Source organism: Chelonoidis abingdonii, chromosome 18, assembly GCF_003597395.2.
Source record: "Chelonoidis abingdonii isolate Lonesome George chromosome 18, CheloAbing_2.0, whole genome shotgun sequence".
Lineage (NCBI taxonomy): Eukaryota > Metazoa > Chordata > Testudines > Testudinidae > Chelonoidis > Chelonoidis abingdonii.
In genome coordinates, this window is record NC_133786.1 from 19,784,979 (window position 1) to 19,797,204 (window position 12,226).

The following is a 12,226-nucleotide window of genomic DNA, read 5'->3' on the forward strand; positions in this document are numbered from 1 at the left end:
GTAACTGGAATGGATATGAGCAATCACTCGAAGAAGAACAATGAAATATAGATGCCATGGGCTGTATCTACTTTCTCTTCACCTTCCCCTCATGTTCAAGATCTCCTCTACTTTATTCCTAGCAGATTAAGGGGGTCCTCTCCCTGCCAGATGCCAGTGTAGCTGCAGCGAACTGGCTTGGATTCTGGTGTGCACTTGGTCTCAGAACTCAGAATCCATTTAGTTTCCCAGAACATAGACTGCCATGTGCAGTCAGGGGGTAAAACACTGACAAGGAGATTGGTGGTGATGGATGTCTCATCCATTTCTTGCATTTCCCATTCTACAAGGATTCTTGCCACAGTCTCACATTGAGTGCGATAAGGGGGGTAGGTGGTTGTGCTAGAAGCTAAAGCTCCTGTTGGTTCAGGATCCAGGATGGAGTGGATCTTCTGAGTTTACTTCTGGGGGCGTAGAGCTGCCTGTTCTCTCCAGTGCCTTCAAGGCTTGTTATTAATTTACATGTCCCAGTTTATGTTGGTGCCTTTTGTCTGTATGATGCTCAGATATAGTGATGGGCTACCATATAGGAAGCTAAATTGTAATGTTACATCTCCTGCTCTTATAATGGGGTCCTGGAGGAGCCAGGAGGCCTTTCACTGCTCCTTTTTGTGCATGTGAGTGGACTTCGTTTGTAGATTGGGTTTTTGGGGGCTTTTTCTCTTCTCCATCATTTTCTCTGTTTAAATGCTCTCCCATGGGCATCAATAGATCATTTTTGTATAACCCAAAGACTTCATCCTCTGCAAGGAGCTTCTCTTTCCTTTATTCTGCAAAGTTGACAATATAATGTCAATAAAATGTGAGTTTCTCCTTAAAAGAACTCCTCAGTTGGTGTGCTTTGGTTTCTGCCTCATGCTGCAGGATTTTGTTTCAAAAGGTTCAAATGCTCCCCAGTGGGGAACGTGTTCCCTCGACAGACATCGGAGGAGTGTTTGACCTATGGACCCTGCTTTAAATGGTATATACCTGTAAAACATATCCCAAACCTCCATCACAAAGGAAAGCCTGAACATGAGCGGAGTATCTGTTGTGCTTCACAAAAGTTTGGCTGCATACTTGCTTTCAATCTGAGATTGTCCCAATACCAGGGCACAATTTTTTTTTTAATTGTCCAAAATAATCAATTTAGTTCCATCACTTAGCTGCGGGCTGGCCGTGAGCCTCCCTCCAAACTGTAGCTGTAACTAAGGGCACGTCTTCATTTGCAACGTTAAAGCGCTGCCACGACTTTAACGTGGCTTGGGTAGCTGCAGCACAGCTATAAAAAAAATCACCTCTACAAGGGGAATAGCTTCCAGTGCTGGTGCACTGTGTACACTGGCACTTTACAGCACTGAAATTTGCAGTGCTCAGGGTGTGTGTGTGTTTTTTTCACACCCAAGTGAGAAAGTTACAATTGCTTACAACACTGTCAATGTGTGTAGTGTGCCTGGAAACTAACTGCATGCTGGACTTTCCCGTTGGGTCTTCATCTGTGAGATAAATTTCCCCCGTCCTGATCATAGAGGCCACTGTGGGTGTGAGTGTGTGGGGAGGATTAAGTTAAACCATGCTGAACATCTGAATTGCATAGTTTACACCACAGATTGGGTGAGGAGCCACGTGTATGTGATACAATTACAAGCAACAAAAGGAGTAAATGAAGCGACAAGTGTATTCTTCACTTTTCGGTGGCAGTTTGGAAAAGATACACAATACACGCACATCCACATCTTCTTTAGCAAGACATTTTGTGCTAATGTTGTTACTTTCTGGGACTCACTTGATAATTTGGTTACGCTGATCCCCCCAGCAAACAACATTTCAACGTTTCCAACGTATCCACCAGAACCAGTTCCCACCTCTGTTCACTGGCCTTTGCGGCACACAGCACCATCGCATCACATGACCAGGTAGGGAGATTTTAAAAAAAATATTATCCAAACTCCATGTCAAAGAGACACTAGAAAGGGTCCCCATGTGCCCAATGAGAGTCTGTGTAATTCTGCACTAGTGAAGTTAGACTGTAATTTTACATCTCCTGCTTTTGTAGTGCTGCCCTGGAGGACTAAGAGCAACCTTACAACAGCAAACAGGATGCAAAGCGCAGGAGCAACCCTACAATAAACAGGGTACAAAGACTCCCCTCACTCTGTAGTGACCCCATTCAGTGACGACAGGATCTGACAGAAATTAGTATGTTAGGCACAGATTCTCAAAAGTTCCAGAATTTCAATTAGAGTTAGGTACCTAAATACTTTTGAGGATCCAAACCTAAACTCTTGTGCAGAACTTTGAAGATGTAGAGGTATGTATGTAAATATCAAGCATTATTATTCCTCACTCACCCTCCTCAATTCAGTGCTGGTCCTGCCCATTGGGGGCCCCTAAGCAGTTTTGCCCCTGCCCACACAACACATACTAATAATAGGGGGGTCCCCTTGAGCTGCTTGGCACCCTAAGCAATTGCTTGGTCTGCTTATGCCTTGCTCTGCTCATTGAGAAAGACATTTGTAGCAAAGTGAGGCCAATAGGAGAATCTTTCACACGTTGATGTGTACCACAGCTGTTGCCTAGCTCAGGCATGGAGCAGAGCAGCAAAGTGAACCTGACAAGAGCCTGCTCAGTTTCATTCCCCAGCTGTGCTCCATCTGCTGGTGGGCTGGCAGCAAAATGAGGTTACAAGAAGTCTCTTGAGTTTATCTTGGAGGTGTGGAGAGAAGGGTGAGGGGGAAGCTGAGCAGCAAGTTGTTGGAGGGAAGGAGCTGGATTAAGAATAAGAGACTGGGAGGGAAATGGAAAGGAGAAGAAATTGGGACTGAAGAGGAGAAAAAGAGTGAAAAAGAACAAGAGGTGGGAGAAGAAGAGAAGAAATTAAACTGTTCAAAAATGAGGAGAGGCAGAGCTTTTCTGTGTCTACTGAGCTAACTAACCTCAAAGTCCCTATATGTCCTCCAAAAAGTATTTGAGTTTCTCAGATCATAAAGGCCACAAACCTATGGATGATCCTATATTACAAACAGCTGCAAATCTATTCCTTTAGACCTATTTTTCCAGAAATGTTAGGATAAAGCTCTGCTAACCTAACTAAGGAGCTGAGCACTTATCAAGAATTTAGATTAACTGGACAGACAAAAAATAGCCCTTCTAGTGATATCTCTTTTATTCTCAAGTAGATTGCTTGCTTCATTGATACTAATCATCTAGTCCCTAGAAAGGTCTTTAATGGGTATTTAAAAGTGTGAAACAGAGGTCTTTAATTCACCTGGTCAAATCTCTTTCATGCTCTCTCTCTCTCTTTTTTTAAAGTGAGATCAAATCACATGGACCAGAACTGGAGAGTTAAAAGTTAGCAGGTTAACTCTCTGTGGCTTGCTCTGTGTCCTTCCTCCAACATTCTGGGTATACAGCAGTTGTGGGTTATTTTGCAGATTATAAGAAAATGTATTTGAATTTTCAAAACAAAACATTTTGGGAAAGTCTGCATTTAAAAAGTGGCCTTGAGGACTGGGATATGGAGGAGAAGCTCAAGCTAACCACCACCACTGATCAGTTTCCTCATGGTAAGGAGTTCTAAGAGGCTTGGGTTCTGGATGGTTTGGTTATGTATGTGTATGTCCTTGACTGTGAAACTTCCAGGTGAAAAGAAGACTCTCTGATAGCTGGAGATAGAAATTGGATCTAGCCTGGACATTCATTAAAAACCATATCTTGTCTTGCTATCCAAGAGTTTAAATGCTGCTAAATTAGAATTTTCTCTTCTATGAATGTCAAAATATGTGCAAATTTAAGAGAATCTGGAGATTAAACTGTAAATAACTGACAGGTACTCTGATATTGGGGGGATCCTAAAGAGAGCTGGCAAAACTGGCTCAATGTGATAGAACTAGCAGTACTGACTGGGCTAGAGCAGATGCCAGTACTGGATACGTGTGATTGTTCATGATTCTAGTTCAATGTTCTGAAACTATCACAGAAAATGTTTTGATAAAAGATATAGTTTAAATAGGAATAATTTGGGGGTGGGGTGGGGGTTCAATGGCCTGAATTATGCAGGAAGTGAGACTAGATAATTACAGTGCCCCCTCTGGCCTTTGACTCTATGAATGGAAAAAAACAGAACATTTGTATTATGTCCTGTCTAGTTCATGTTCAGCTCTACCATTGTTGCTATGATTTGCTGCTTTGAACAGTCTAATTCTAAATCTCTCCAGTGATAGGCCAGTTTAAAAGAATTCTTCTGACACTTTAGTACATGGATTGTAGGACTCTGGATTATACTAGGGAAATGCTGGAACTGCCATCTCCCTAACAACCTTATAGTCACAATCTTAGGCTCTAGGCCTGGAATCTGACCCTTAGGCCCACACGGGTCCCCATTCTGCAAGGGTCCAACTGCAGGATGAGGGTTTTGATGTGTGTAGCCCAGTGATTCTCAACCAGTGGTACCCCTGGGAACATGCAGAGAACTTCCAGGGGGTACATCAACTCATTTAGCTATTTCCCTAGTTTTCATAGATTCATAGACTCTAGGACTGGACGGAACCTCGAGAGGTCGTCCAGTCCAGTCCCTGTCCTCATGGCAGGACCAAATACTGTCTAGACCATCCCTGATAGACATTTATCTAACCTACTCTTAAATATCTCCAGAGAAGGAGATTCCACAACCTCCCTAGGCAATTAATTCCAGTGTTTAACTACCCTGACAGTTAGGAACTTTTTCCTAATGTCCAACCTAAATCTCCCTTGCTGCAGTTTAAGCCCATTGCTTCTTGTTCTATCATTAGCGGCTAAGGTGAACAAGTTTTCTCCCTCCTCCTGATGACACCCTTTTAGATACCTGAAAACTGCTATCATGTCCCCTCTCAGTCTTCTCTTTTCCAAACTAAATAAACCCAATTCTTTCAGCCTTCCTTCATAGGTCATGTTCTCAAGACCTTTAATCATTCTTGTTGCTCTTCTCTGGACCCTCTGCAATTTCTCCACATCTTTCTAGAAATGCAGTGCCCAGAACTGGACACAATACTCCCGTTGAGGCCTAACCAGCGCAGAGTAAAGTAGAAGAATGACTTCTCATGTCTTGTTTACAACAGGCTATAGAGTTCCCAACTTTCTAATCACACAAAACTGAACACCCTTGCCCCACTCGTTCTCCGAGGCCCTACCTCACTCTCTCCATTCCCCCTCTGCTCTGTCATTTGCTATCCCCCGCCCTCACTCACTCATTTTCACCGTGCTGGGGAGGGTCCCTTTTTGACCAGGTGTTTTGGTTTAAGCACTAGTGAAGTCAGTACAAACTAAAATTTCATACAGACAATGACTTGTTTATACTCTACGCTGAAATTAAGTACAATGTGTATATTCCAACTGATTTACAATTATATGGTAAAAATTAGAAAGTAAGCAACTGTTCAGCAATAGTGTACTGTGACACTTTTGTATTCTCATGTCTGATTTTGTAAGCAAAACATTTTTAAGTGAGGTGAAAGCTGGAGGGGTAGGCAAGACAAATTAAACTTCTGAAAGGGATACAGTAGCCTGGAAAGGTTGTGAGAAACTTATGTAGCCCAAACTAGGTGACCCATCATGATGCAGAAAAAGGCCTTTTTCCCAACCTAAATTAGACTGAGGATGTGTCTCAAAGCTCTGATGCTCAGAAGAGAAAGGAGGTGGAGAAGAGGAGGGAGATGGGTGTCAGGGCTGTCAATTCACCATATTGGCTCTGAACTTCCATTTCCCACCAGCTGCAGATGAAAAACTGAATCATCACATGCTGAAGTGGCAGTGTGAGCGACGGGTGCGCAGGAATTCACTCCCCAAGGAACTGTCTGAGACCCTCCCATCCATACAGCCTGGTGGTGAGCCATGTGCAGAGTATTGCGCTGGGGGAAAGGGATAGTGCCATAAGCAGATGTGTAGGTAAAGGGGCATCCGTTCATCCTGTTACAGAGAGATGGACCAGTGACAGAGAGCACATCTGGGTCTGATTTTCTCTAAGGGTCAGAGGTGCTTAGGTCAGCTCTGAGGGGAGTATTATGTACTCCTTTCTCCACTGGATGCTGTCAGACCAGTAGCTCAGAGTGATTGTTGGGTAGTGGGAGTGCAGGCAACTCCGGTGCTGCTGGCAGGGGAAGGGACGTTAAAACTCGCAGGGTGAGCAAGGGCCAAGACCTGGTGGTGTGAGGGGCCACAGGACAGGAGGGAAAAAACCAATCAATTTTGTTGTGAGATGGACAGCATGGAGCCTTAGGGCTAGGAGAGTCCTGAGATTTTGGATCTACATCCTAATTAGCCTTAGCCCAGCCCTGTTCCCAGGAGGCAGGAGTCCTGTCTGTTGCAGAGGCCCTCAGATGGTGTCCCTAGAGTGATTTGGCTTCTTCTCTCTCAGCAGAATCTTATGTGCAGCCCCATTTGTGGATGTGGGTGAACCCCAATCTGGTTTGCCCCATTGCCAGCTGTCCTAGTGTGGACATGCCAGGACCCAGTAGCCCAGAATGCTCAGTAGCTGCTGCTGCACCAGGGTTTTCTTCTCCAAGCCCTTCCTTGAATTACTCCAACCTTAACTGTTCAGAGGAGGATCTGCTGTCATCATCCAGTGAGGCAGAGAAGGTTTGTGGCAGAGAGGAAGCTGTGTGGACAGTGCTGGGCATTACAAGCTTTGAGTCGCTTGGTCTCTGTGCTTGATGCCTCCCAAGATAGCTCTAAGCTTGCTCATGCCCTGTTTTATGAATAGCAGAAGTGAATGCATAGATTCAGCCCAAATTATGGCTGGCAGAAGGTACAAGATGCTGGACTGGAAACTGGAGTCCTTCCTATCCACAGAACAGGGATAGCACAGGTAGCAGTATGTACCTCAGGCCTGACATGGGGGAAGGAGCTCATTTACCATCACCATGACTCTTCTGCTGAAACAGATAGAAATGGGTCAGTTAGCACTCATTTGTGATGGGGACACATCACCACTGGGAACTAGACTGAGGCCCAAACTCATTACATACAAGCCGCTGATGTGTATCTTCCCACACGTGTCATGTCTACTCACGGTTGACTCCATGCAGGCCTAACCCATCTCTTCCACCCCTCTTCTTCCTAGTTCATAGAGGATGAAGATGCCTCATCGGTGGACATCTCACTCCCTCAGAAAATGGAGACTCCCAAATCTAAGGCTGTTCTGGCACTCCGGAAACCAAAGGTCCCCAGGTCTCAGAGCAAGAAGCTCAAGTACATCCTGCAGGCGAGCACCAAAATCAAAGGGGGATGGCCCCGCCCCCCCCTTAATTACTGCATCCTCATCACCCTGGCCCTGCGTAACAATGCAGAAGGCAGCCTGACTGTGCAGCAGATCTACCAATTCACACGGTACCCACAGCCCTCCAACTCCCCTATGCTGGGATATGGGGAGTTTTAAAGGGCATGGGTACAAAACTGTTGTAGCTTTTACTGGGGGAGGAAGTATGGCTAGACCAGTGGACTGGAGGTCAGGACTCCTGGGTTCTATTCTCAGCTGTACTACTGACTCACCATGAGACACCAGGCAAGTCACTTCCCTTCTGTTCCCATTAGAGATTACATGGATTTTTATTTAAATGCCCAAGATCAAGAGTATTCAGACTTGAAGTTTTAGTTCTGGCCTGTTGCCACTTAACATTACTTTGTTCAACTGGTCCAGCCAAACCTAAGGGTACAGGGGGTTGGGAGGAATCTCTCTTCTTACATCCATGTATGTTCCACAAATGATCAGGTGCACTCTGGTTGTGACAAGAAACATTGACCTCATGACAAGAATAGCCAGTGTAGCCAATCCTGTGCTCTGGGCTTGCCCTGCTTTTGAACCCAGATGTGCTCTTCTCTCTCTGCAGGCAGCACTTTCCCTTTTTCCAGACAGCCCCAGATGGCTGGAAAAACACCATTCGTCACAATCTGTGCTTCAGTAGCAGCTTTGAGAAAACCTCCCACTTTGTGTGCAATGAGGGCAACCGCAAGTCACGCCTGTGGAAGCTGACACCAGAAGGGTGCAGAAAGTTCCAGGAAGAGGTACAGGCTCTATCTGAGGAGGCCCTCGACTTAGTGAGTCAGAGCTTGAACAAACCAGGTACATATCAAGAGACAGTAGCCCCTGCTGAGGCTTTGGAGCTAGGATGAGTGGTGCTGGAAAGCAGAGTCTCCCAAGACTTTGTTTTGAGGTTACACTAGTAAGACAGCTGTAGAGGTAATAAGGGTGTGGACAGACCAGGGGAAGGAGAAAATACATAGGGCTAGACTGGATGACTGAAGAAGATGAGCCTTCTAGGGTGGAGCCCTTACAGGTAAGGGTGGCGCTCTGCCTCATTTAGTGGTAACCTAGAAAAGGGGGAGAGGGAGGGGGAGGTTTTTTCCCCCCTTTCTCCTTTTGAATTATAGAAATGCTCCTGGTCACTCCTCTCTGAAAATTATTCCTCCTCCTCCTCCATCCCATTGAAACTTAATGCACGGAAAAATTAGTAACCTCACCTTTCTTATTTCCAGCACTGAGTGAGTTACTTCACAAGCTGCTGAGGGTGTTAATGGTTGCTGAGGATGACTGGGTGGGTTGCATTTTGGAATCCAGGTCTGCAATTGCCTAGGTCGGTGAAAGGGACCATTCTCATGCTTTAGAACAAGAGACCCAGACAGCCTTAAGTGGTGCTGTCCTTATAGCTCTGGCCAGCCAATTTTAACATGGATGCATGAGATCTGCACATGGGTGTGGGGGGACAAGCTTAGGAGGCTGGAAGCACATTAAAAAAACATAAGAATGGACCTTTGGTCTGACCCAGTATGGCCATCAACCCCCGTATCCTGTCTTCTGACAGTGGCCAATGGCAGGTGCCCCCAAAGGAATTAACAGACATGTTATCATCAAGTGATCCATGCCTTGTCACCCAATCCCAGCTTTTGGCAAACAGAGGCTAGGGCCACCATTCCTGCCCATCCTGGCTAATAGGTCCATCAACGGCTATCTTCCATGAATCTAGCTCCTTTTTGAAGATAAGTACTTGAGAGAAATTCAATTATAAGCAGGGTTATTCTCCTGGCTGCTTAAGAAGTTTACCCTCTAGCTGATACTGAGCAACACACTTGGCCAATGAAAATCAGAATGGAAGTATTACGTTTTTGAGACAAGCTCACATTGGTGGCTGAGTGATCCTGAGAGCAGGACACTGACAGCAATGGTGGTGGAATGCTGATTAACCGTTTGAGGCTGCAGAGCCAGTACCCAGAGCCTGGATCATGGCCCAGGCTCAGCCATCAAACTACCTTCTCTTTTTCTCTCTCGTTGCAGAACAGATGCAATCTTTGTTCAGTCTCTGATCCCTGCTGCCTCTGAGATAAGGACCACATGGCTCCCAAGCAGACTTATTTCCTCCCCTTCTTCTACAGTCAGCTTCTAAGCAATTGCAGAAGGGAGCCCTAGAAGCGAATGGAAACTCTAGGGAATCAGACCACTAATCAGAAGGAGCTAGATCAGACCTGTCTCCCCCCTCAATGGCTTGCTCTCATATATACTTCAAGAGGGAATTTCAGCTGGAGAGTATGGGGTAGTAGGTAAATCTAATCATTTTGATTTCTAACTTACCCACTTTCAGCAGTTTCAGTGGCTGTCCCATCCATGATACACTCGCTGCCGATGGTCAGAGTTGGTTTTGTTTGAGGGAAGATTGCAGGAAGCTTTAGCATAATCTGGGAACCTGAGGGCCTTTATTCTAACAGCAATTTCTCAGCTGCTTCTGTGCAAGATGTTCCCTTTCCCCTGTACAAGATGACTGGGGAAAAGTCAATTGAATTTTTGTACCTTTTCAATTCCTTATTCTCATTCTGCACTTAATGTTGTATAAAGTATGCTGAAGGTAAAAAGCACTAAGGGGTGCTGAACTACTTTAAAAAAAAAAATGAATTAGACAGTAAGATGTAGAGCAGAGTTTAGGCATTCCACTGCAGCCACTTAAAGATCCCAAAGACATCGTCATTTTATTTTGTTGAAGTTTCAGCTAACTAGCCCCTCTTTAAAAAAAAAAAAAAAAAAAAAAAAAGCACAAAAAGACTACAACAAACCGAAGTGCTTTTCAATGCCAGTGCTAGAAGACCCACTCCATTTAGTATTATCTTTGTGAGGGGATAAGGTGAAAACTGGGTTGTTTTTCTCCTGCCTCTTGAAGATAGAGGCAGAATTCTGTTATTTAAACAGAGAAACAGATCTTGTCTCACATAGGGAACCAATGATGTGACATAAGCAAAAAAGCTCTAGCAAGTGAGAGGAAAAGGAGTTTGTCCCTTGTTTAGCTATTTAATGCCGAAGGTTAACGAATGCCGGGGAGAAATGATGTCTTTGCTAAAGTCTCTCCCCTGCTCGACAAGGTGATAGCTCTAACACAGATTGCCTGCCACACACCCTTACTTTCAGCAGGGACCAGACATTCCATTCCTGCTATTTCTAAAGTTTTTTTGTTTTAAAAAGCCTTCATTATAAAGCAGTAAAAAAAAAAAAAAAAAAAGGTTAACTGAACATCTCTGGCAGCTCTGATTCTTTACACTGTCTTATTTAACATGAAAACTGCTGCTTCCTCTAACCCGGGCAGAACGGATCATAAAACCCCAGCCCTCTGCCACATATCTAGTCTACTTAGTGGCACTGCCTAGAAACAGCTGGTGCTAAATGCCTGCACTAAAAGGCAGAAAGCAAACAATACAGGAAGACGACTGGGCTAGTTTGATCTCTGCTGTTAGTAACACAGCAGGAACTATTTTTCAAACTAGAGAAAACATCACTTATTTGAAAATTTCATTTATAACATTTTAAGAAATGGTTCAGAGTCCAACAGGTGCTTAGGTTGTTTACCTGTAATACCTACTAATAGGCTAACATCAGATGCTACACCTATTTGTAACATGCTAAAATTTGTAGTCAGTGAGTTATAAAGTGTGATTAAACTAGATCAGAGAGGTTTAAGGTATCAGAAATAAGGCCTCCCATGTAACTAAGACACTTGCACTTCTTAGTGCCCCACAGATGGAAATTCTTTCCAACAGAAGCACTTCAACGGTAGGCTTAATCCCCTCCATGTACAATCTGACAATTTCTGTTCTCCCACTGCCACCACTCATCTTTTAGGAGTCTAGTGAACACTTAACTGCTATTTACTAGAGAGGATCATGCTTTCAGTCCCCAGTGAGCACGTGAACGCAAAGGTGACCTGTTAGTCTAGGATAGATCCCTCTTATTCCCTGCTGTAAGGTCTTACAAGCAAGATGTTTACTGGTACAGCTGAAACTGCATGTTATATTAACAAGTAACTGTTTCAACAGTCAGGCAGACCTCAAACTAGAGAGAGGAACATGAGGAATTCACACTCATGCCACAAGGGAGAGCACTCACACTGTCACGCTTGTCAGCAGGAAACTGATTTTCAGTTGACTGAACCATGAGAATGAGCTTGACCAATGCTCTAGAACAGCAGGACCTTGAAAGCCTATTCAAAGTAAAGTTTTGCCTCTTAAATCTGCACAAGAGTTGCGGGCACACTTAGCAAGCAGTCACTAGAGGAGGAGTGGTTTCTACTCCAGTCAGATGCATGCAAGAGGAACAGCAGAAGTTGGATGGGAGGGTATGTGGAGAAGCTCTTCCCTTCTTTTAGCACCCTTCTCTCTCACAAAAATGCTTGCTTAGCAGAAAGTGGCTAATGTTACTTTGAGTGCCAGTAGGTAGAGGTTGATCCTCTTTCCAATGAGGGGGTGGGGGAGAAACACTTGGAATTTACTATTAAAAAAAAAAAATATATACCATCTATTTCTATATCCTACCTCCAGCATGACCAAGGAAGGCAAACTCCCCTATTCTGATCATGTAGCTGGTAGTTCTACAATGCTTTACTTGGGGTGAGGGTTACAGACTACTTCATGTCCTTGGCAATGACCGTATTTGCTGATGCTAGGGTTTGATTTGTTTAGCTAGTCATGTTACTGCAGGCCTAGATTGGATCTAGTGCCTAACAACCTCACAAGCAACTACCCTTCAAGATGTAGAGCAAAGTCCTGTGCTTAGCCAATAGGTCCAAATATCTGGACACTTGGGTTCTATTTCTAGCTCTGCCAGAGACTTCATGTATGTCAGACAAGTCACTTTTACTCCAGCTTATAGATTAGTCACAGAGGTGACACTTCTTATGCCAGAGGTGAAAGACTTGACATT

At 44.5% G+C, this 12,226-nt stretch overlaps 1 protein-coding gene across 1 annotated transcript; it reads left to right on the forward strand.

The window, feature by feature from the left end:
* The first annotated feature begins 3,463 nt into the window (after positions 1-3,463).
* FOXR1 (forkhead box R1) lies at positions 3,464-9,431 on the forward strand. Its single transcript, XM_075073490.1, has 6 exons — positions 3,464-3,584; positions 5,766-5,879; positions 6,410-6,630; positions 7,115-7,380; positions 7,881-8,113; positions 9,328-9,431. Exons 1-6 carry the CDS (start codon positions 3,464-3,466, stop codon positions 9,429-9,431), a joined length of 1,059 nt encoding a protein of 352 aa, XP_074929591.1.
* Positions 9,432-12,226: the final 2,795 nt, after the last annotated feature.

What these genes read in the sequence shown, in the direction of transcription:
- FOXR1 (XM_075073490.1), top strand. Translation starts at nt 3,464, where the DNA reads ATGTATTTGAATTTTCAAAACAAAACATTTTGGGAAAGTCTGCATTTA. An exon ending in CAGATCTACCAATTCACACG is followed by an intron (nt 7,381 to 7,880) that starts GTACCCACAGCC and finishes CTCTCTCTGCAG; the next exon opens with GCAGCACTTTCCCTTTTTCC. An exon ending in TCAGAGCTTGAACAAACCAG is followed by an intron (nt 8,114 to 9,327) that starts GTACATATCAAG and finishes GTTGCAGAACAG; the next exon opens with ATGCAATCTTTGTTCAGTCT.